Consider the following 25,344-nt stretch of genomic DNA (forward strand, 5'->3'; position numbering starts at 1 on the left):
AGGCAGGGAGGGAGCCTCCCATATAGGCCTGGACCAGGGATCCAACTAGCACCTTATGTGCGCTGATGGGAAATCAAACCTGAAACCTTTTGATATGGAATGACATTCCAACCAACTGAACAACCGACTGGACTAGGGCATTGGATAAATCTCCCTCTCTTTTTTAATATTTTTATTGGTTACAGAGAGGAAGGGACAGAGAGATAGAAACGATGAGAATCATGGATTGGCTGCCTTCTGCACTCCCCACACTGGTTATTGAGCCTGCAACCCAGGCAGATGCCCTTGACCAAAATCAAACACAGGACCCTTCAGTCCACAGGCCAATGCTCTATCCATGAAGCCAAACCAGCTAGGGCTGGCAAATCTCTTAAATCAACCTGCACCTATTTCCTAATGTGAAAAATGAAGATTAAACTAGAAAATCTCTAAGGTCCCCTTCTAGATACAAAATTCAGGTTGTTTTTAAAAAGGGTGACTATAGGACTCTTCTCAGAGTATGAGGTTGCATTAAAAAACAAGGGAAACTAGAGTTTAGACAGCTACAAAATAGGCTTTCTTACTACAGTTTATCAAATAAACCAATCTATTTTACAGAATCCAGAAAATAACCTTCTGAATAAAATGTGTCTCAGGTTAGCAAGATGTGAAATTCAACTTCTGTTTTAACCAAGCTACAGAAAGAATGAGACCAGCTCTAAGGAGAGGGAGTGCCTCCTACATGCACGCGAGGGAGGCAAACCCTGCCCAGGAGGACGACCTCCCAGCACGTGTCTGGACTGTGTGCAGGTCCTTTCCAAGACGGCAGTGAGCACACTGCTCTCATCAGTCCCAGCTCCCTGGCTCTGACTCTAGACCCGCAGGCAGCGCTGTTAGTGTGGCTCCATGCCGCCCGCCTATGGGGAGAGAAGGCACTGGATAAGGCGAATGCAAAGATGTGCCTGGTAGGTCACATTTCTCGTTAAAAAACAGTAACGTTCTGTTTTTCTTTTGTAAAAACAAACTATTGGGGGAAATGGGAAGTGACTGTTTAACTGGCAGAGCTTCAGTTTTGCAAGATGAAAAAGCTCTGGAAACCAGCTGCACAGTAACGTGAGAGCACATAGCACTACTGCACTGCACACTGAGAAATGGTGAAGGTGGGAAATTTTACTTATGTTACACCACCACTTCACTTTATTTTTAGTTATTTTTTACTGATGGGAGAGGGAGAGGGAGGGACGGAAAGAGGGAGGGAAGGGGGGAGAGAGAGGGGGGGGGGAAGAAGAGAGAGAGAAACATTGATTTGTTGCTCCACTTATTTATGCATTCATAGGTTGATTCTTGTATATGCCCTGAACAGGTAACAAAACCACAACTTTGGTCTATTAGGAAAACGCTCTAACTGAGCTATGTGGTCAGAGCTGTAACATAATTTTAAAAGAGAGAAAAGCCCTAATCGGTTTGGCTCAGTGGATAGTGCCTCAGCCTGAGAACTGAAGGGTCCCAGGTTCAATTCTGGTCAAGGGCACATGCCTGAGTTTCGGGCTCAATCCTCAGTGTGGGGCCTTCCCGAGGCAGCCAATCAATGATTCTCTCTCATCACTAATGTTTCTCTTTCTCTCTCCCTTCCTCTCTTAAAAACAAAAAACAAAATCTTTTTTAAACAGATAGAAAAACACTTGTAAATTAAAGAGTTATCTGTGTAAAACTTAAAAATAACCTAAAAATGCTTTAAAAATGTAGGTACTTAGTCCTAAAATTTCTAGGGGTAGAAATGTGTTAAGTTACATCTGTACCTTCATTAGGAAATACTGAAACTATTTTAACTTTCGAAATTGCTTATGTTCCTTGATTTATTTTCATTATTCTCATCACCAATTTCTTATTTAGTCCAGAGGCCATCAAAGGTTGGAAGCTGGGCCAACAATTGCCTGATGTGTTCTAGTCAAAGCTAGAGCCACTCAGTCCCTTTATGTAGAAGGAAAAGTAATTGGGGTAAGAGTAGAAATTTCAGCCTCTGTTTAAAAAATAGCTTTTAACCCTGCCTTTGTTACCTGCTAAGAAGAAACCCTGGATATTCCAGAGACTGTTCATCCGCCCCTGATACGCCTAACCAGAAAAACACTGCAAAAAGGCAAGCACCAACGTCTTCCCAGCTACAGGAAGTTACAAGGACGAGGAAGTCCTCCAACAGACACCTGACCGCATTCCAGGGAGTGATTGGGACTGCGGCGTTAATGTTTCCACACTCATAAACACACAAAGAAAGGAAATCATCCCTGTGATACCTTTTCAATGATCTGAAGAACCGAATTCCATTTCAGATCCACCTAAAAGAAGAAAGAGTCAGGAACAATCTCTGAACGAACAGTACACATATAGAAGTACATTAAGTAACCTGTGATCACTGAAAAATAAAACCTTTCTAGCTCGTCCAACTGTAACGCATGGAGTGAAAGCACTGACCCTTTTACTTCCAAGCTCTTGTCTCACCGCTTCCCAAGTCACAGTCACCACGCTGCCTGTCCTCAGAAACCACCCCCTCACCACCCAGCAGGACCCACTTTTCTTGTCTGTGATCACAGGTGGGTACACCATTCCTCTGAAAAGATACCCAGCAGTAATACCTCAGTGAGATCATCCAGGATGTCTTTCCTCTCCTTCTCATCCTTGCAGCAACAAAGGGCACTGTACAGAATGTCCACCACGAAGCCGGCCTCCGTCCTCGTGTCTTCGTTTAGCCAACCCACCACTTTCTGGTATAAGAACTGCACTGCCGGGTTTCTCTGTATAAGTTTGGCTATTTCCAGAGGTTTGGATTTGGTGATACTCGGCTTTTCATCACCTAGTAGCATCTTGAATACTTGGGTTGAAGAGAAGGAACTGAGCAGAGTGGAAAGAAACCTCAGGTGTTGCTCTGACTTCTGTTCGTTGACATAATTAATACTCATCTCTGCTAGTCTGCAGACTAAGTCTTCCAGCGGTTTCTTCCGCCGAGGAGACATCAAGTCTGAGTCGGGAGGGGCGGGGAGAGGCTTAGCCACTAATGCACAGATCTCCCTGTGCTCCCCTTCGGAGGAGGCACGCTTCTCGTTCTGGTCGTCACCTTCAGGGACCTCATCAGCAAACCTAACCTTACCCGCTCTTTTGGCACTTGACTTCAGTGAGCTCTTCGGCTTCTGAAGGACCTGCAGTAGGCTCGATACACCTGAAACACACTTCACATCAGCTTCTGGCACGTTGATCTTCTTGTAACAGACCTCGGAGAGTCTTTCCCAGAAATTCAGCAGCACTTTCTCAAAGTTCTGAGCAGCTTTATCGTTTTTCTCCATGTCTGCTTTGGCTTCCCAAGAACTTAAAGTTTCTGCTAAATAGTCAAAGAGTTGCCCATCATGCAATCTTGGGTCTTTAAGAACTGTGTCAATCACAGGAATCAGCTGAAAAATAAGGTGAAACAGAAAAGTTCAGTTTTCAGGAGAAATACGTAACATTTAAACAAGGTATTTGCAAAATATTATAAATGTTCATATTTAATGAACGAAAAACATGGATTCCCACCCCCGAACTCTGAAAAGAGTTAACTTGAAAATAATTTTCATATCATAGAAAGAGCATAATGATTTCACACTATTCCCCCTGCATTACTTTGTTTTTATAATGATTAACCAAGATTACTGTCATTAACAGATAATATAGTTTTCTCTTCATCTTCTGAAGTTATTCAAGTTTTCTTATTTTCTAAGCCATTATGAAAGACACAGAAGACCTACAGAAATCAGAACCCTTTTTATTAAATTACAAAAATAAGAGAAGTTAACTATCTGTGAAAGCAAGGAGGATCTGGGCTTTTATTGTATCAATATTCCACCGTAAGAGCCATTATTCCAAAACCTGCTTGTATCTCTGGTTCTAAAAGCCAAGCACAGCTGTTCACAAAAGGATACAAGGCCCTGCCGGGCGTGGTTCAGAGGCTGAATGTCAATCCAGGAACCAAGAGGTCACAGTTCAATTCCCGGTCAGGGCACATGCCCAGGTTTCAGGCTCAATACCCAAGAGGGGCATGCAGGAGGCAGACAATCAATGATTGTCTCATCACTGATGTTTCTCTCTCTCTCCCCTCTCCCTTCCTCTCTGGAATCAGTAAAAATATGTACATATTAAAAAACATACAGGTATGTAAATATCCTATATAATATAAATATCCTATATAATAATAGTAATTGCAGGCAAGGGAGCAATTAGGCATCAATCAGGTTGGCAGGGGAGTGGTTAGGGGGTGATCAGACTGGCAGGCAGAAGCGATTAGGGGCAATCAGGCAGACAGGCAGGCGAGCGATTGGGAGCCAGCAGTCCTGGGATCGGGCCTAAATAGGCAGTTGGACATCCCTCGAGGGGTCCCAGATTGGAGAGGGTGCAGGCTGGACTGAGGAACACCACCTCCATGCACAAATTTCATGCACCAGGCCTCTAGTTTTTAAATAACTGTTTGCATCATTTAAACTTAATACAAAAGGTCACAAATAGCAATTTCTAAATTCCATTTTGCATTTCAACTCTTAAAACAGGCAGGGCTTGTACATCCAGAGACCAGTCCCCAGACATGATAGCATGAGACTATTCTACTACCAGCTGTGACACCCTTAGGAGGAAGGCTAATCAACAGAAATGGCAACAAGACTCAAAGAGCTGTTCTCTTCATGGTCAGGGTGAGGCCCGGGTGGTTCCACACTATGCATACCTGGTCGTTGACAAGCATCTCCTCCATCTCCTCCTCACCTAAGCTTTGCTGCATTATAAAACGCAGGCATTCAAAAAAAGCAGACATCACTGCTGAGCACTCTGAGAAGCTGGCTTTGATTCTCTCTGTTGACAGCCTGAAATAACAAAAACTGTGGCTTACTCTTTCATAGAAAAGAATATAAGCAATGCAGAAACACCAAAACAAAACCATGGAAAAGGCATCCACCAAAAGAAGATGAATTTTTACAAATAAAATTCTTAAACTGAAAACTGAGAATACAGTCTGATAGAATATAAACTTGAAGAACTGTGAAAAAAGCCGAGACCAGTTTGGCTCAATGGATAGAGCGTCGGCTTGGGGACTGAAGGGACCCAGGTTCGATTCCGGTCGGGGGCATGTACCTTGGCTGCGGGCATATCCCCGGGGGGGGGGGGGGGGGGGGGTGTGCAAGAGGCAGCTGATCGATGACTCTCTCTCAACGATGTTTCTGGCTCTCTATCTCTCTCCCTTCCTCTCTGTACAAAATCAATAAAATATATTTAAAAAAAAAAAAAAAAAAAAAAAAGAACTGTGAAAAAAGTCTCAAGTACCCAAGAACATTTACAATTAAATTCTCTAAAAATTTGAAAAGTGTTAAATGAACAGTAAAGCAATTTTGGGAAAATTTAAATAAGACACTAATGTATATGTGTTCTACCCATCCGAGAAAATAGCAGAAAACTCCTTCACTTTATAGAGCAAGACTAGCCTGGCCGGTGTGGCTCAATGGCTGAGCTTCAATCTATGAACCAGGAGGTCAGTTTGATTCCGAATTAAGACACGTGCATGGGTTGCAGGCTTGATCCTGAGAAGGGGGCATGCAGGAGGCAGCCGATCAATGAGTCTCTCTTATCATTCATGTTTCTCTCTCTTCCATCCTCTCTCTTCCTCTCTGATAACAATAACAAGTATTTTTAAAGATCAAGACTTTAAATTCCTTACCCTGCAACTAGAGAGGTGAGGAAGTTTCTGAAGAAGTCCAGCCTTGGGTCTGTGATGGACTGAGGGAGTTTGCTGATGAACGGCAGAAGATAAGGATATATAACAGTGGCAAGACCCCGACCACCTTCACGAACCACAGCTGACAGCTTGGGGAAAACACTTTTTTTTGCATTTACATGAAGCCAACAGTCCTAACCAAAGAAAGATTATAATAATAAAGATTATAAACATAATTTTCCCAACTAACAGAGAAGACACATAGGTCTTAAAAATAAAAATCAAGTATTCTACCTAAAAAAGCTAGTATCTCCCACTGTCTTTATAAACTAAAACTCTGAAATTATAAGAAATTTATTACATATAGTATCATGTATCCTACATGCTTCCAAAAAATATTCACCAGAAATAACTACTTACAATTAAAATATTTCTATAAAAGCTGCATTCTCAAAATAACAGCAATATTTAGTCTTAAATATAAGATTCAGATATGCTTGCTTCAATGAGCCACATAAGAATGAGTGATGGTTAAACGAAAGTAAATAAAACTCTTTGCCATTTTATAATCAGTTTATGATTTACACAAGTTTTGGATTAAATATTTTATTTCCAAGAAGCTTTTTTCCAATAACTTTCAGATATTATAACCTAGAAGCTCTCTCCAAGACAAGTGTTCCCGGGTGTACTAAATGTGCTTCTCCTACGTACCTCGATAGTTGTAAGTGTATAAAGTACAGCTTCCCAGAGAGCACGGCAGACAATGGGGTCACTGTCATCAATGCTAAGTAGAACAGACGAGCTCACTTTTGATGCTTCCTTTTGCATCAACTGTGGAATACGCTGGCACAAAGCAGAAACTAACTCAAAGTAAGCTGAGCGGATCTAAAAGAAAACACAGAAGTTGAATTAAATTCAAGCAAAATAAAACTAGGATAGGCTTTTATTCATTGTTAAGGACAGATAGGTTACTCATAACCTTCCCATTAATAAAATGAAAACAACTAGAAAAATATGTCAAAGAATATTCTTAAGAGTATGGAATGAATGAGAAGCCACTAGGAATAAGCAAGCCAAAAATGTAAGTAGAAAGAATTCAACTTCCTGTTTCTGTGGCTGAAGCAAATCAGAGCTAAGTGCAGAACCCTTCACTGGGGCCATGGATTATTCCTACAGACATGCTAGCAGCACAATGTTACACAGAATCAGACAAAAACAAGATACCTAGAGCCACTATCACTAGAAACCAAAGTTAACACAGAGATCTGAGACTTTAAATCTTAAAATTATCAGTTACAAACTCCATACCAACAATCCTTATTACAGTTAACAAAAGTTTAAGAAATTTGAGAGGAAGGACTATTAGAAAAGGCACAGATCTGAAAAATAAGCAAATACAATTCCTAATCTAAAAATAAATACATAATTATTTAAAGCTCAATTAAAAAAAAAATTATCCAAGTAGCTTAAAAAGACAAAAAGAAAAACACCAACGAGAGTGTAAGACACACAAAGAGGATGAAAACAGCACATCCCAAGCAAGAAAAGATGTCAACAAGCAGATTAGAACCACACACACAGCACCATCAACAGAGTGTCACATAGCGGAGTAACTCAAGTTAGAATCACTGAACTGCTATTGCTCTGGTGACAACGAGGAAGCTGCGTGGCTAGACCAGAGATGCGCAGGACTCTGCATGCACTGATGGTCCAGTCCAGCGTAACAGCCGTTCAAGTGAGCACTCCAGCCCGAGTCCATATGCATTTACTCTCAACTCAGCAAATGAGGTTTTCGGAAAAATAAATGCTCACAGATCTGAGGATACAGGCATGAAGAGCTGTGAGGGTGAGGAACTAGAGGAATCGGTGCCTACCACAGGGGTGAGGGGTGTGGGGGGTGGGAAGATAAATGGAGTGGAGGCACCTTCTGAAAACTACTCAGCAGTCAGAAGCCATGGCCACATACACATCTAGGAACATGATGAGTGTAAAGTATTTTAACACTTTTTTAAAGTACTAAGAAAAAGCAGTAAATGGAAAGGAATGTAACACGACGCCATGTGAGCACATTTGGAAGGTCAGCGGGTGGAGGCGGAGGTGGGGACAAAGGAAAGGGAAGAATGAACACGTGCCCCCAGAATAGCTTTGTGCTCCACAATGGTAAGGTGCCAGGAGTGAGGAGGACGACAGTTCACTTAGAAGCTGACGCCCAAATAGGAAATAACAAAAAGAAAATATAGTGACATCTGGTAAGAGAGGTGACTCAGTGCCACCACAGAGATGCATTTGTAGAGTTTTAAACATAAACAATACACATAAAGCATAAACATAAACTAGCAAGTTCAGAGGGAAAAAATAAATCAGAGAAATGTCTTAAGATAAAAAAGATTAAGATACCTGAGGTATATTGTGTTTTCCATACTTCCAAAATTTATTCTGTGATAGAAGAGACTTAAATTTCTCCTCCAGGGAGTCAAGTTCATTATCAGGTAAGAGGCAAAGCAATTTCTTTAATGCCAATAAGGAACAGGTTATAACCCGATAGAATTTAGCTTCTCTTTCTTCCTCTGGAACAGTTCTTATTGTAAAAAGAAAATAAATATGTTTAATGATTAAATATAAGCCAAACTACATACTTTAAATATCTTCTATTTTAAATGCCTACCAAAGTTGCTTTATTTCTATATTCTATTCTTCCTATGCCAACCCCTCCTCAAAATACAAACAGCCACGAATTCCAATCAGCTTTCACAGAACAGGTGGCAGTGATGAGAGCCACAGCTGGGGACGTGCACAAGTCCACTGCTCTCGGCAGCAGGCAACGGGATGAGCCTCAGGGGCGGGTGTCACTGCGTCTAAGATTCCCTTCCCGACAGACTCAAACAGTGTGATTAAAACGTAAGAAAAGTAAAGGGAACATTTTACTACTATTTCAGTAAAACTATTCATAGTCTCTAACGATTTTCAGCCAGACCACAGAATGGTTCCTGCTAGGACTGTCAGAAGGTGAATGTGGCCTGGCCAGTGTGGCTCAGTGGCTGAGCATTAGGCCATGAACCAGGGGTCTTGGTTCGATTCCCAGCCAGGGCACATGCCTGGGTTTTGGACTAGATCCCCAGGAGGGAGTGTGCAGGAGGCAGCCAATTGATCAATTGATGACTCTCTCTCTCATCCCTCTCCCTTCCTCTCTCTAAAATCAATAATATATATTTTTTCACCCTAGTCAGTTTGGCTCAGTGTATAGAGCATCAGCTTGCAGACTGAAGAGTCCCAGGTTCAATTCCGGTCAGGGGTACATGCCCAGACTGCAGGCAAGATTATTCAGTGGGGATGTGCAGGAGGCAGCCGATCAATGATTCTCTCTCACCATTGATGTTTCTCTCCCCCTGCCCCTCTCTCTCTCCCTTTCTCTCTGAAATAAAAGATATACTTAAAAAAAATAAAATAAAATCTATTTTTAAAAAGAAGTGAATGTGGGAAAAACCTAAAAGCATCTCTTTGTAAACAAACCAAATATGTGGCTCCCAGATCATGCACCTCACCCAGCAGGACGGACCACAGGGAGCAGCACCGAGGACAGTACCTGCCCACAGCACTCCAGTCCATTTTCTTTTTTTCTTTTTTTCAGATATATTTTATTGATTTTTTACAGAGAGGAAGGGAGAGAGATAGAGAGCTAGAAACATCAATGAGAGAGAAACATCGACCAGCTGCCTCTTGCACACCCCCTACTGGAGATGTGCCCGCAACCAATGTACATGCCCTTGACCGGAATCGAACCTGGAACCTTTCAGTCCGCAGACCAATGCTCTACCACTGAGCCAAACCGGTTTCGGCTCCAGTCCATTTTCATCTCTGCATGCAGCACCCCTTTACACATGTCACCTTATAACCCAGGAGTGAGACAGTCCTTAACGCGAGTTCCACGTACAACTTACTGTGGGTCGCTGAGGGAGTCGGGAGTTTCCTTTAGCAGGTGGTCCTGCAGCACCTGAGGGGGACAGCGGAGCCTTGAGATGCCATCGAACTGAAAGTGAGAGGGAGAGCCAACCTCACCCTACCTCAACAGGTCTCCCGCCCCACAGAGAAGCTGCAGTAAGCAGCAAAGCTCAAGGTTTGAATTTACTTATTTTCTTTCCCCATCATCCCCAAGACTGGCTGCTGCTGGCTGGGGTTACTTTTCCAAACACCTGCCGATTCCATCAGGAGAAAGTGTCCCCGAGACACTCCTGCCCTGGCTTCTCGGTCCGGCGTGCCGAGTGGTGCAGGGCGTGGACTCCCTGTCAGTACTTAGGAGAATCAGGCCCTGCTCCCCTTCCCCTCTGAGCGCTTCCCTGCTCAGAGAAGAACACGGCTGTGCTCTGGCTGTGCTCTGCCCCGTCACAGGCAAGTCTAGCTCCTGTCGGAAATGCTGGGTGCGTCTGCCTCCTTCTGGGCCCAGCACAAGCGAGGACCCAGCTTCGGTGTCAGCTTCACCAGCACCAACAGACGCGACACTAGCTGAGCATTCCCACATGCCAGGCAATGCTCGGAGCACACTTCCTGCCTCACCTCCCTCCATCCTCACAACTTCTCAATGGAGGACAATCCCCATGGTGACAGACTGGGAAACGGAGGGACAACAAGTCATCTGGGGTCACACACCTTGCTGATGGGAGAGGGGCCCTGAACAAATGGTGTCCCCAGGCCCTCCCTTTTACAGGCAGCACAACACACGATCTGCAGACAGAATCTCCGAGACCTGAACTGGGGAACTAGAATGCACATCATGTACCGTCTAAGTCTGGCATTTTGACTTTCATTTGTCTAACTCCCCTCTAAGTTGGCTTTGTCTTTGGAACAAAGTGCAAACCTGTACCTGCGATGAACTGTGACAGAAGCTGAGGGGAAAGTAACATGGAGGAAATCACTCACAGGTTCCACAAAAAGCCAGCGCGCGCGCACACACACACACACACACACACACACACACACACACACACCCCACCATGAACAGCCAATCAGTTATCTCAAAATCCATTTTCTAAAACTCTTATTCTTAAACTTTTTTTACATTTTAAACTTATTTTTATTGTATATATTTTTAGTGAATTCAGAGAGAAGGGAAAGGAAGAGAGAGATAGAAACATCAATGATAAGAAAAAGTCCTCCCCATTTTGGCTCAGTGGATAGAGCATCGGCCTGAGGACTGAAGGGTCCAAGGTTCTATTCCCTGTCTGGGCATATCCCCGAGTTGCGGGCTCAATCCCCAGTGTGAGGTGTGCAGGAGGCAGCCAATTAGTAATTTTCTCTCATCATTGATGTTTCTATCTCTTTCTCCCTCTCTCTTCCTCTCTAAAATCAAAAAAACATATATATTTTAAAAATTATGAGAGAGGCCGAAACCAGTTTGGCTCAATGGATAGAGCGTCAGCCTGCAGACTGAAAGGTCCCGGGTTCGATTCTGGTCAAGGGCATGTACTTGGTTGCGGCACATCCCCGGTGGGAGGTATGCAGGAGGCAGCTGATCGATGATTCTCTCTCATCGATGTTTCTAACTCTCCCTCTCTCTTCCTCTCTGTAAAAAATCAATAAAATATAAAATAAAATAAAAATAAATAAATCTTTAAAAAAAAAATTATGAGAATCATTGATTGACTGCCTCCTGCACGCCTCTCACTGGGAATCAAGCCCAGTGGGGATGCATGTTACCTTGACCGGAATCAAACCCGGGACCCTTCAGTCCACAGATACTCTATCCACTGAGCCAAACCAGCAAGGGTGCATTTTCTAAAACTCATGGTGTCCAGACTCATGACACTTCACTTTCATAACAGGCACCACTTGATATTTACATAAACAAGCGACTCTTGCCTTGTGGTTGCTTAGAGAACTCCCTTTGAGATGATTGAAGGTACAAATCCTCTCCCCTAGAAAGACAAGCTTGGCACAAACTGAGAAATGGAGCCTGGAAGGATTGAGACCCTCCTGGGGAAGGAGGCTGCAGAAGTGTGCCTGTGGGAGAGGAGTCGGGGGAGGACCAGCCAGGAAGAGCCCTGGAGTCCATGTTGTAGCAAGCAGGGGAGACCACAGGAAGGCTGGCTGTCTGATGGGAGCAGGGAGGAAAGGAGGACAGACATGGGCTCTGAAGACCCAGGAGCACTGCATAAGGGAATGAACAGAAGTATACATTTTTTAGATCCTCAACTCCCTCTCACTCACAGTCCATCCATTTTTATTTCATGTAATATTGAGAAGACTGATCATCTGTTTTTCTAGTCCATATTTCAGGAATAGCAAAAAGGAGGGACAAAGGAAAACAGTACGAGATGCAGACTAACTGAAAGCCACAGAAGTTATGGCTGATACCAGTTGGCAAAGTGTGGGCCGGGAGATGAAGAAACTTTCAGGAGTCCAGATGTGTATAGCAATTTGAAGGGTAATTTGTCAACACTTATAGAAATTTTACACGTTCAGCCGAAACCGGTTTGGCTTAGTGGTAGAGCGTCGGTCTGCGGACTGAAAGGTCCCAGGTTCGATTCCGGTCAAGGGCATGTACATTGGTTGCGGGCACATCCCCGGTAGGGAGTGTGCAAGAGGCAGCTGGTCGATGTTTCTAACTCTCTCCCCCTCTCCCTTCCTCTCTGTAAAAAATCAATAAAATATATTTAAAAAAAAAAGAAAGAAATTTTACATGTTCATATCTTTTGACCCAACAAATGATGATTCAAAGTCCTGACAGTTATCACCCCCACAGGTGGGAAGAGATCTACTCATGATGTCCACTAAAGCAGTGTTTGTTATATTGAAAATATTGCAGTAAAACTACACATGTATATTTTAAAAGTTACCTGGACTGCCATATATCCATACAGAGGAATAGCAGAGAGCCAGAAAAAAGAATGAAGTAGACATGTAAACATGTGTTAACATGGAAATACGGGGGAAGGAAGTTTAGATTGAGTTTTCAGATGCACTCTTTTTTTATATTATAGAGGCACGAATACGTGCATGGGTGGGGTCTCTCAGCCTGGCCGGTGATTGGGCCGATCAGGGCCATCTCGCCCAGTCCCAACAGGGGTCGACTGGGCCAGTCAGCCAGGGTTTGGGACCACAGGAGGTTGGTCGGCCGTGAAGGTTGGCTGTGGGAGTGTACTGACCACTGGGAGCAGCTCCTGCATTGAACATCTAACCCCTGGTAGTCAGTGTGCGTCATAGCAACCAGCCATTAGGTTGACCAGTTGTAATGGTTGCTTATAAAAGGCTAATATGCAAATTGTCCCCTCAGGAATTTGACCGTGAGACCTGGAGTTTGATCGCTTGCTGTGACATGCACTGACCGTGTGAAGCAAAGGCAGGTCCCGGCCGGCAGCTAGGAGGCCCCAACGGGCCCTGAATGCCAGCCAGGCCTAAGGATCCCGTCTGTGCACAAATTTCATGTTCCGGGCCTCCAGTGTTAATCACATTTATTTTATTTTATTTTCTTAAATATATTTTATTGATATTTTACAGAGAGAAAAGGAGAGGGATAGAGAGTTAGAAACATCGATGAGAGAGAATCATCGATCAGCTGCCTCTTGCACACCCCCACCGGGGATGTGCCTGCAACCCAGGTACATGCCCTTGACCAGAATCGAACCCGGGACCTTTCAGTCCATAGGCTGATACTCTATCCACTGAGCCAAACCGGTTTTGACCAGTGTTAATCACATTTAAAATGCAACATGAATAGTTGTGTTAAACAATCTTCTGCCCGGCCGCTGTGGCCCAGTGGGTGAACCAAGAGGTTCCCAGTTTGATCCTGGGCAGGATACATGCACGGGTGTTTCAGGCTGGATTCCCAGCAGGGAGCATGCAGGAGGCAGCGATGGATGTTTCTCTCTCATCAATGTTTCTGTCTCCTATCCCTCTTCCTTCCTGTGTCTAAAAAAAAAAAAATCAATAAGAACATATACCTATGTGTGTGTATACACACACACACACACACACACACACACACAAATACATACACACATATATATTTTTTTAATGATAATTTTCTGTTGGAAGATTCCACACACATACTCCCTCATAAAGCTAGGTAAGAAAGCTGTCACTGGAAAAAAAAAAAAAAAAAAAAAAAAAAAAAAAGCTGCCACTGAAATATGCCTGCTACCCCTTAAATACTTTAATACTAAAAAACAGAGTGGCAAGAACTTACACTTGTGATCTCATCCTTACAGAATGCTATGGCTTCAGGCTGTTTGCTGGGAGGGAAGGCTGCTTCGAAGGCATCTTTTGCTGCGGACGCGGCTGGTGCATAAGTATCACACTGTGCTATGAGCCAATAGCCCATTAAACTTTTTAAATAAGGAGCCAAGTGTTTCTTAACTTTGAGGATAAGTTTTTCAAAAGCTTGCTGTGTGGCTTCTCGAACCCGTCGGTCATGGTCCTATTGAAAACATAAGATGGTTTAAAATAGATCTAACTCATTAAAATAAATATACATAATTCTGTACATGCTATGACGACCCCTTAATAAGAATTCAACTATTTACAGAACTAAACAATAGAAACTATGTGAAGTAATTAATTTATTTCCCTTCTCCCAAAGACATAAAAACTACATTCAAGACTGAGCCAAGGCTAGGCCTTAACCCAAGTGTGGGGAACTTTTTTCCTGACAAGAGCCATTTGGATATTTATGACATCATTGGAGGGCCATACAAAATTATCAACTTAAAAATTAGCCTGCTAGCCGGGACCGGTTTGGCTCAGTGGATAGAGCGTCGGCCTGCAGACTGAAAGGTCCCGGGTTCAATTCCGGTCAAGGGCATGTACCTTGGTTGCAGGCACATCCCCAGTCGGGGGGGTGTGCAAGAGGCAGCTGGTCGATGTTTCTCTCTCATCGATGTTTCTAACTCTCTGTCCCTCTCAATTCCTCTCTGTGTAAAATCAATAAAATATATTTTTTTAAAAATTAGCCTGCTATATTTGGTCAAACATTTAATTAACTCACCAATAATGCTTTGGCAGGGCCAGACTAAATGATTTTGCGGGCCTTATTGATTCTCATTCTTCTGCATCAAATATACACAGAAATTAAACTACCCAAATTTATTGTGACTGGAAAGCATTTGAGTAAATCTAACCTAACTTTTGAAAACACAGACTCCCTATACACGTCATACAACGTGTAATTAAGATCCAATTAGTGTAACATTTCATAATCCTTACCAAAAATGTACTATAAACATTACAGACTCTATAATTTAGATTAAAAAAATATACAACTGCTCTGGCAGGATAGTTCAGTTGGTTAGAGTGTTGTCCTGAAAGACCAAAGTTGTGGGTTCAATCCCCAGTCAGGGCACATGTATGAATCAAACAATCTATCTACATGTATAAAACCTAAGCAACTGTTATGACCAGTCGACCAAATGACCAGTCCTGTGATGCACACTGACCAACAGGGGGCAGGCGCTCAATGCAGGAGCTGGCCCCTGGTGGTCAGTGCACTCCCACACCCAACCTTTTGTGGCTGACCAACCTCCTGCAGTCTCTCCCCCCAGCTGGCCAACCCCGATTGCTCCAATTGCCAGCCAGGCTGAGGGACCCCACCTGTGCATGAATTTGTGCACCGGTTCTCTAGTAAACACATAAATAAATGGAACAACAAACTGATCTATCTCTATCTCTTCCTCCTTCCCTCTGGACCTCCCTCCTTCCCTTCAAGGCCTTCCTCTCTCTAAAAGTCAATTAAAAAAAAAAAAAAAATACAACAGAAATAAGCCAGTAAAGTCTGGATACTTACAAGTGAAATTTTGCAAAAAATTCTTGGCCAGTATGGAAGAACTCCTTTTACAATTTCTGTGTCTCTCTCTGTGCACATAGTTCCAAATTCTTGCATAGCCTAAAGTAAATTATTAGCATTGTTAAGGATCAATAGCCATTATATTGGCTTTTTATTACATTCATTCTGTTCTAGAAGCTTCATCTGTTTTATTTAATGGGAGAATACATTGTTTCTATTTGTGCTGATACATAGGACTAATATAAAGAGTTCCTTTACAAGCTAGTATGATAGAAAACTTTAAGTTGTTTTTAAAAAGATAAATACACAGGATTAAATTACATTCTCTAATGGGATAAAAAGAATACAGCGAGAAAGCCAAAGTGGCTCCAAAAAGTGCAGAGCAGCACACTGATTTATAACTAGAAGGCAACTGCAAACTACGCTTAAGTCTGTGTGTCAGAAAAAAGTGCAACAGAGAAAAAAATTACTAGCGATGATTCATTTCTCTCTACATGAAATATGCCAATGATATCTTAATAAAAGGATTATTGCCAAAACCAGTTTGGCTCAGTGGATAGAGCGTCGGTCTGAGGACTGAAAGGTTCCAGGTTCAATTCCGGTCAAGGGCATATACATTGGTTGCGGACACATCCCTGGTGTGGGATGTGCAAGAGGCAGCTGGTGGATGTCTCTCTCTCATCGATGTTTCCAGCTCTCTCTCCCTTCCTCTCTGTAAAAAATCAATAAAATGTATTTTAAAAAAATAAAAAAAAATAAAAGGATTATCTTCATCATTTTCATGGAAACAAGAAATCTCACTTTTAATTTCGTGGTGACATCTTTCTTAGAAAGTTTCCGCAGCACCATTCGGAAATCAGAATCCACAAGGTTGTCTATTTCCTCAGCTCCTTGAACGGCAGGAACGTAGCCCAGGTCACTCTGAAATGTTCCAAAACCAATGAATCCAGGCACAGTTCCCTGTTCTTTGGCTAGAAGTTCTGCAGCTCGGCCACTGTTTGAAGGCTGATAAGAAAAGAGAGAAAAAACGTCAGAGTCCAGGAAGAGGTCAAATGTAACTTTGAGTTGAGTCATCCTTGGTAATTGCCATGGAAAAACAAGCTTTTATTTGAGAACTACTACTTTTTAGCCTAAGATTTCAGTGCAATGTCCCCAAGGGTGAATGTTTCCATCACCAAGAGGGTCTCAGTAATGATCTCAGCGCACTGCGGACGGATCATGAGATTTCTCATGTTTTCATATTATACAGTGCTTTACAAAGTATCATATTTTAAAAAGATATTAGCTTGGAAGAACATTTATGTAAAATGTTTTTTGTACTCATTCAATAGAAACTTATCTGGCCACTGCGTAGCGCTAGCAATGAAACTACTGGTCCACAATGTGTTAGGAGCTATTTCCTGGTTTCCTAAACATCAGAAAAATGTTCTTTAAACTAGGTACATGATATCAAAGTTAATGAGTCATGACACAATGGCAGAGCGTCGGTCTGTGGACTGAAGGGTCCCAGGTTCGATTCCAGTCAAGGGCATGTATCTTGGTTGTGGGCACATCCCCGGTGGGGGGTGTGCAAGAGGCAGCTGGTCGATGTTTCTCTCTCATCGATGTTTCTGGCTCTCTATCTCTCTCCCTTCCTCTCTGTGAAAAATCAATAAAATATATTAAAAAAATAATAATAATAAAAAATAAAATATTTAAAATCAGAGAATGCATCACGAATGCTAAGCCCAAGTATTGTTTTATCAAATGTTTTACTTCCAATGTTTTTATAAATAATATGTATATACACTTGTATACTGTGTAATGTAAAATTAACTCAAAATGGTTACAAATTACATTATTATGGACATAAAAATCAATACGATTATCATAAGATACATTATTTTGTTTTGAACCATAATCAGTGGTCTGCTTGACTGTCACACAAAGTGGTAGTCTCTCAGCACTAAATGTTAAGGGATTAGTTGTGACAGAAAGAAAATATTTGAACTGTTGAAAGAAATTCATATGGTGTCATCAAATAGGAAAATGCCTCAGTTCCAAGCCCAGGATGACAATCCCTCTAAACTAGGGGTGTCGAACTCAATCAGAGAAGGGGCCAAAATCTAAAATCCAGCCTAAATCGTGGGCCGAATGGTTTACTGAACAGTCATAAACTGACAATGTCATAAACTGACAGCCGAGTGCAGTGATGACAGCGCGGTAAAGGCCACATTGCAAGGCCTGGCGGGCTGGATTTGGCCCGTGGGCCTTGTGTTTGACACATGTGCTCTAAACTTATCTGCTTCTTATTTCTCTATAAGAATGTTCAAAAAGGGCTATCAAATGTGATTCGGTTTGCCTGTACCTAACAAAAGTGTACAGGGAGAACTTATTTGTCAAGGAATAATCTGGATTACTTTCTAAACTAAAGTGAGTGACCAGAAATGGAAATGATGGCCTGAATTAAATTTTTTCAAAATAGCAGCATTTAAGACTAATTGCAACAAAGGTTCTCTACTTTAAAACATTATTAAAATGAACGCTATTCAATTTGTCTTTCTCAATATTGACACATGAACAAAAAGCTACAAAGAAAGTTAGTGAACTAAAATACAATTCTGAAAACTAAATATGATAACCTTAGGACATCAGAATTTTATCTATAACCCCATTTGTAAACAGCTTTATTATAAAACAGAATAAAAAACTAATTATTGCTAAAAGCTAAAGGAGTCAAGGCTGAATTCTGAACTGACCTCAATTATCGGAGCTGGACAGTGATAACTGGGCGTGGGAGAAAAGGTATCCCATTTCTAGTTTCCAATTTAAAAGTAACAAATTAGTTCAATGCTCTGATTGTATTTTTTACTCAATGTCTACTTTGAGTTTGAAATACAGTTACTGTATCTTTTTAATTATTCTATTGTATGTCAGATGTTTATACCCACAGCTCAAAGAACAAGAACCTGATTTTCTTTCCGGCAATTAACTTTCTCATACACCTACCTCACTCCTTTGTGCCTGTCTTCCAGTTTTTAGACCACCATAGCAGTGGTGGTCTAGCAATTATCATCAAAGAATGATAAAACTAGGAGATGGAAGTTTGTGGGAGAGAACAAAGTATTTTGAAGTGGTGAACTTGTGTCTACAGTTTAAACACCAAACTCAGAACATATCTTTCCCCGGCTGGTCTCACCGGTTCAGGAATGATCTGCCCTCTTTCCTCCCTTTGCCTCAACTGACTGCCACAATGTATGTTCCAGTCATAAAATGAAGGTAAGGGTCCCTGAATAAACTATGCCCTTTCACAAATTACACTTGCGTCTTTGCATGATCTTTTTTCTCCACCTGAAAACCTCTACATTTTAATTGTCTGACAAACTCCCACTCCTCCTTCAAAACACACTCAGGTTTTCAACATTTGCCTCACTCAAGTCAATCCCCATTCTTTTCTATTCCCCCACTTCCTCTCTACTCATACCTCTATCGTAATTCTCTAATATATTACCATTATTTATATACTTATCAGTGTCTATCACCAAGAAAATGGGCCCTAGACAGTTTCCCCAATGGGTAGAGCATTGGCCCGCAGACTAAAGGATCTCAGATTCAATTCCAATGAATGACATGTACCTGGGTTGCAGGCTCGGTCCCCAGCCCTGGTTGGGGCGCATGCAGAAGGCAACCAATCACATCCATGTTTCTCTCTTTGTCTCCCCCCTCTCCTTTCCACTCTCTAAAAATCAACGGGAAAAATATCCTCAGGTGAGGATTAACCAGAGCGAAGGGGGCATTTGTCTATCACGTTTGAATACCTGGCATTCAGAATTCAAGGTCTTCTGCTGCATCAATGACTGCCACTCAAATCCCAATTCCACAACTCCTGGTTACATGACCTTAGATAAATTCATCTCTTAAGCCTCAGTGCCATCATTCTTAAAATGAGATAACTGTAGCTAACTTGTTATGTGGGTTTTTGTCAAGATTAAACGTAAGTTTTTAGACCAACATAGCAGTAACTAATTCCAGCAATTACTAACAAAGAATGCTAAAACTATTAGATGGAAGTCTGTGGGAGAGAACAAGGTATTCCCAGTCTCAAACTATCACTTAATATATATATATATATTTTTTTAAAATATATTTTATTAATTTTGTACAGAGAGGAAGGGAGAGAGATAGAGAGTTAGAAATATCGATGAAAGAGAGTCATCGATCAGCTGCCTCTTGCACACCCCCTACTGGGGATATGCCCGCAACCAAGGCACATGCCCTTGACCGGAATCGAACCCGGGACCTTTCAGTCCCCAAGCCGACACTCTATCCATTGAGCCAAACCGGTTTCGGCTTAATATATTTTTAACTAGAGGCCCAATGCACGAAATCTGTGCATGCGGAGGGGGGTGTCACTCAGCCTGGCTTGTGTCATCTTGCAATCTGGAACCCCTCGGGGGATGTCCAACTGCAGGTTTAGGCCCCATCAGATATCCCTCTGGCAATCCGGGACCCCTCACTCCTAACCGCCTGCCTGTTCACTCTTTACTGCTTGGCTCGCCACTCCTTAGCACTACTGCGGAGGCAGGAGAAGCAACCGCCACCACCACTGCACTCACCAGCCATGAGCCCAGCTCCTGACTGGAGTACACTGACCACCAGGGGGCAACTCCTGCATTGAAGGTCTGCCCGGGTGGTCAGTGCGGTCATAGCGATCAGTCGTTCTGGTTCCACCATTAACCGTCACTGGGCTTTGGTAGGTAGGTAGGTAGATAGATAGATAGATAGGTAATCAATGGAAAAAACTCACTTTATCAAGTGAAGAAACAAATACCACCAGTGATGAGACAAACAGGCTATGACACAGGGAGAAAGTCAGAGCTTCATCTAGGAAGCATTCCTGTCAAAATGGTTTAACCTGAATCAAATCATAAGGAACGAGGAGACAACTCTAAGTTAAGCAAAACAATTGGCCTAGACTCTTCCAAACTGTCCATGCCATAAAAGAACACCCCTCCCACCATGGGGAAAAAGCCGGGAGACTGTCAAGATCTAAATAACACATGGAAATGAGTGGTCTCCAGCTGGATCTTGGCTTTTTAAAATGTTTATTTCTTAAATTCTTTAAAATATGTTTTTACTGATTTCAGAGAGAGAGAGAGAGAGAGAGAGAGAACACATTGAGATGACTAGAAAAATCTGAATACAATGCTGTATTCTGTTAGCTAACAGTATTATATCGAAGTTACATTTTTCTATGTTAGAATTGTTCGCGGTTATGTAGAGTGGCATTATTCTTATAATTCACACAAAGTACTCAGGAGCTGAATTTCTGCAAGTACTTCTCATATGGTTCAACAAATCACACATATTTAGACCGAGGAAGCAAAGATGACCAATTATTGACACCTGGTGAGTCTAGGTGACCAATATATTGGTTGTCGTTATAATAATCTTGCATATTACTCCCTAGTACTCTTTTCTTTATATTTAGAGTATTTAAAAAACAAAACATTGAAGGCATCTTCAAAATAAAAACAAATCATTGAGGACATCTGGGCTCCGTGCGGCTGCAGAAGGGATGGGGAGGCGGGAGGGCGAGAGCCTGTCCTGGACCCCGGCCCTCAGGCTCCGTCCGGCAGCCTCCCACCCCCGGAGTCCGCGGCCCCAGCGCGCCCGCAGGTGCCTCCCGGTCGTCCGCCGCCGCATTCAGGAAGGTGCGCGGGCGGCAGCCGGCGTGGACCCCTCCTCCCTCCGCCCGGCTCACCGCCGCCGTGGGGACGCCCGCCCGCGGGAGGGCACGCTCCCGCACCCGCCGCCCCGCCGCCCGCTCGGCCGGCCGCCCGCTCTCACCCGCAGGTTCCCTTTGGTCCGCTGCTTGTTCTTCCCGCCCATGGTCGCGATCTCCGCCACCCTCAGCCGCAGCCCCCGGGTTGACACAGCCGGGCCACAACTTCCGGCCCTGCCTCCGGAAGCGGTCACACAACAACTTCCGGGCCCTCCCCTTCCGCCACCCACCCGGTCTTCCGGCCGCCCCTCTTCCGCTCCGGCCCTCCGCCCTCCGCCTCCCGCCGCGGCCCTGGCTGCCTTCCGCGTCACCTCACAATTAGAGCCACGTCTCTGAGTGACGTCACCGCTGCCCAATAGGAAGCCGCGCCTGGGACCGCCGCGCTGACTCCCCTTCCCGGGCTGCAGGAGGCGAGATTGGTTCCGGCGGAGGGGAGGCTGTAGGATGGTTGCAGTGGGACGGCTGGCCAGGGCAGTGTGAGACCTTTGGAAATGCAATCGTCAGCATCATCTGAGTGTTCGTTAGAAACGCAGGCTAATAAATCAGATTCTGCATTTTAAACAAGATTCTCAGGCCATGTCAAGTTTGAGAAGTAGTGCTCTAGGCCAGTGGTCGGCAAACTGCGGCTCCCAAGCCACATACGGCTCTTTGGCCCCTTGAGTGTGGCTCTTCCACAAAGGGCCACGTGCGGGCGCCCACGTACAGTGTGATTGAAACTTAGTGACCCAAGCACAGAAGTTGGTTAGTGACCCAAGCACAGAAGTCGGGTCTCTAAAGAAATTTCAATAGTTGTACTGTTGATATTTGGCTCTGTTGACTAATGAGTTTGCCGATCACTGCTCTCTGCTCTCAGCAATATTCCCTCTAAATTCCCACCTCTTCGTATAACTGTAACGTGCAGTTTTAGAAAAGGGGGTGACTGTAGAAGTATGTTATATTTGAAATGTACAGATCTTGTAGTTCGTGATTTTGCACCTGAAAATGAGAAAAAGCACCTGTTACTGGTTATGGCCTTGTGTCCACATTCCCCCTTTTGACACTGAGCCCGGCAAACTCTCCTTTATTTGACTGGCTCCTCAGTTGGCACTGGGAGACTGGACCAGAACACATCAGGGACAGCTCCACTGGGTTAGCCTCTTGGGTCAGACTCCTGCCCTGTAAACTATCAGACCAGCCTCATTGCACCCTTGGGAACCAGATGCAGCCAGGCACCACCCTATCTTCAGGGTTTTAAACTAAGCCCTGTCAGGGCCTCCTCCAAACTACTCTGATCGCCAGCTTTCCTTCTTTCCTTCCTTCCTTCCTTCCTTCCTTCCTTCCTTCCTTCCTTCCTTCCTTCTTTCCTCTCTCCCTCCCTCCCTCCTTCCCTCCCTCCCTCCTTTCTCCCCTCCCTTCTCTTGCTCTGATAACAGTGTATGAGAGGGGTTCATTTCCCCTAGTTGCTCGTGGAAGTGGGGTTCTTGGGATACTTCTAGAATAAGCATTTCCAGAGACCCCATGAGAGGATGAGATATAGTAGAAAACTTTATTTTCACAGAATTACACCTCTGGATTTCCAAAGTCCCATTTCCCTTAGTCCAGTCATGGGAAAAGGGCAGGTTGGGCTTCACTAGGTCTAAATCAGAGCCAGTGTCCAGAGTTTCCTTTCCATGTTGGAGCAGAGTCCAACCCAGCATCAGGCGAGGTGCAGTCCATGAGTCCATATGGCTATAGAGGAAACATGGGCAAGAACCAAACAGAGCCCCACAAACCGATGGCGAGGAGCAAGTCTGAAGAGTGCCTGTTTAGGGGATTATACATTTCCAAATGTCCACACGCTTGCAGTGGCCATGCTCTCTGGCCAACCATCTGTCTCCAGGTGTGAGTGGCAAATTAGTCCCTTCCCTGGGCCACCACAACCTTATCGGACCCGTTTCCCTTCGTTGGATCCCTTCCCCCAGTGTCTTCCAGGAATGGGCAGGTGCTCCCTGGGCAGTGTGATTGCAGCGTCCTGGTGACGCTGCCCAAACGACATGCCTGTAAGTCTGCCTTCCCTTTCTCCTCTCCTGTTATCAATAACTGCTAATAGCAATGGTATCACAGGGATTGTAGCTGCTGCTTCAATGCTGACCTCTGTTACCTCTTTTGGCTTTTAAAATCCCTTTAACCAATCTCCCACATTAATTTTTTAACATATCCTTATTGCTTCCTGAGTGGGAGAGGGAGAGAATCACTGATTGCCCCCCTGCACGCCCCACACCTGGGACCAAGCCCAACCCAGGCATATTTAGTTAAATAAGGAGTGAAGTTTGTTTTCTGAACCAGATGGCATCAGGTTCGCTAGGCTGTGCTTCAGTGGGAGGCTTGTGGTGCCCTGGACAGAGTTTCTATGGGCTCAGTTTATCCAAGGTTGTGTAATCAATGTGTGTGTGTGGAGGGGGGGGGGGGGCGTGGGGAGGTGTTAACTCCCAGCATCTGTCCTTAACTCTAAGTTGCCTTGCAGTTTTACAGAAACTGTTGGATTCTTCGATAACCTGAAACATGATTTCTTAAACAGATAAAGCTCTGTAACAGCTGTTTTTATACAAATACTGAAAGTAGTTTTTAGTGCATTTTATCAAATTAATGTGCAGATGATAAGATTGGCTTCCACGTTTCAAGTTCAATGGATCTGGATTTGTGGGATTGTTATAATTTTTGAATTTTGTTTTGCTTAAAAATACTACTGCCCTAGCTGGTTTGGCTCAGTGGATAGAGCTTGGCCTGTGGACTGAAGGATCCCAGGTTGAATTTTAGTCGATGTCATATGTCAAGTTTCAGGCTCGATCCCCAGTAGGGGGCTTGCAGGAAATAGCTGATCAATGATTCTCTCATTGATGTTTCTAACTCTCTCTCCCCCTCCCTCTTTCTCTCTGAAGTCAATTTAAAGATATGAGTAAAAAAAGAAAAGAATTAAAAACTAATAATACTATTGTTGCCCAGCCAGTGTGGCTCAGTGGTTGAATGTTGACCTCGGAACCAGTTCAATTCCTGGTCAGGGTACATGCCCATGTTTTGCCCTGGATTTCTGGTTGGAGAGTGTTAGAGGCAGCCAATCCAATCAATGATGTTTCTCTATCACTCTCCCTCCCCCTCTCTCTAAAAATCAATAAAACTTACTTAAAAAATAGTTCTATTGTTTGTATAGGAATTACTTTTATAAATAAAAGTGGACATGTAGCCAATGTTTTCTGCTCACACTGTTTTCTATAGATTTTTAACTTTTTTTTTTTTAATATATTTTATACAGAGAGGAAGGGAGAGAGATAGAGAGTTAGAAACAATGATGAGAGTCATCAATCAGCTGCCTCTTGCACACCCCCTACTGGGGATATGCCCGCAATCAAGGTACATGCCCTTGACCGGAATCGAACCCGGGTCCCTTCAGTACCCAAGCCGATGCTCTATCCATTGAACAAAACCGGTTTCGGCAGATTTTTAACTTTTAATCAAAAGTTGATTTGGCATTAAAAGTTTCTTTTAAGGCCGGCAACGGTTTGGCTCAGTGGATAGAGCGTTCGTCTGCGGACTGAAAGGTCCCAGGTTCGATTCCGGTCAAGGGCATGTACCTTGGTTGTGGGCACATCTCCAGTAGGGGGTGTGCAAGAGGCAGCTGGTCGATGATTCTCTCTCATCAACGTTTCTAACTCTCTATCCCTCTCTCTTCCTCTCTGTGAAAAATCAATAAAATATTTAAAAAAAAAGTTTCTTTTAAGAATAACACTTTCTTCATAGATGATTCCAGTTCAAGACATATTATCGGGATAATACATAGAAAAATTGTCATTATGGAATGAATATACATATTGAAGTTTTACATTTAAGGATCTTTATATTAAATATATATTCATTTTTAAAGTCTAAGGAAGCCATATTGTTCTAACATTTAACTAGTTTCTTACAGCTTTTATTGTGTTTCTTACCTTAATGTATGTAGGACCATCTAACTTGCTGTTTTCTTTTTTGCTGACTAGTACTCTCACCCATTTTCAAAGAAATTTACTAATCACGAGGTTGGAACATCTATATTCTCTTTGTCATTCTGTCAATAATCCAATGTCTAAATTTGACAGATTTGTCTCAAGGAAG

The 25,344-nt window shown here is 43.3% G+C and overlaps 1 protein-coding gene across 1 annotated transcript in view; it reads right to left on the reverse strand.

Annotated features, from left to right (window-relative positions):
- The window catches only part of LTN1 (listerin E3 ubiquitin protein ligase 1), a 48,752-nt gene extending 27,332 nt beyond the window's left edge, over positions 1-21,420 (reverse strand). Inside the window, exons 1-11 of the mRNA XM_084873528.1 lie at positions 21,303-21,420; positions 16,275-16,478; positions 15,474-15,572; positions 13,881-14,111; positions 9,640-9,692; positions 8,099-8,279; positions 6,413-6,586; positions 5,705-5,895; positions 4,721-4,856; positions 2,610-3,419; positions 2,271-2,312 (exon numbers count right to left, since the gene is read on the reverse strand). Coding sequence (XP_084729654.1) covers positions 2,271-2,312; positions 2,610-3,419; positions 4,721-4,856; positions 5,705-5,895; positions 6,413-6,586; positions 8,099-8,279; positions 9,640-9,692; positions 13,881-14,111; positions 15,474-15,572; positions 16,275-16,478; positions 21,303-21,344 — 2,163 coding nt within the window. The 5' untranslated portion in view covers positions 21,345-21,420. The remainder of the gene's footprint in view (positions 1-2,270; positions 2,313-2,609; positions 3,420-4,720; positions 4,857-5,704; positions 5,896-6,412; positions 6,587-8,098; positions 8,280-9,639; positions 9,693-13,880; positions 14,112-15,473; positions 15,573-16,274; positions 16,479-21,302) is intronic.
- Positions 21,421-25,344: the final 3,924 nt, after the last annotated feature.

The sequence above is a fragment of the Pipistrellus hanaki genome (genome assembly GCF_964339955.1).
Source record: "Pipistrellus hanaki genome assembly, chromosome: 2".
NCBI classification, from domain to species: Eukaryota; Metazoa; Chordata; class Mammalia; order Chiroptera; family Vespertilionidae; genus Pipistrellus; species Pipistrellus hanaki.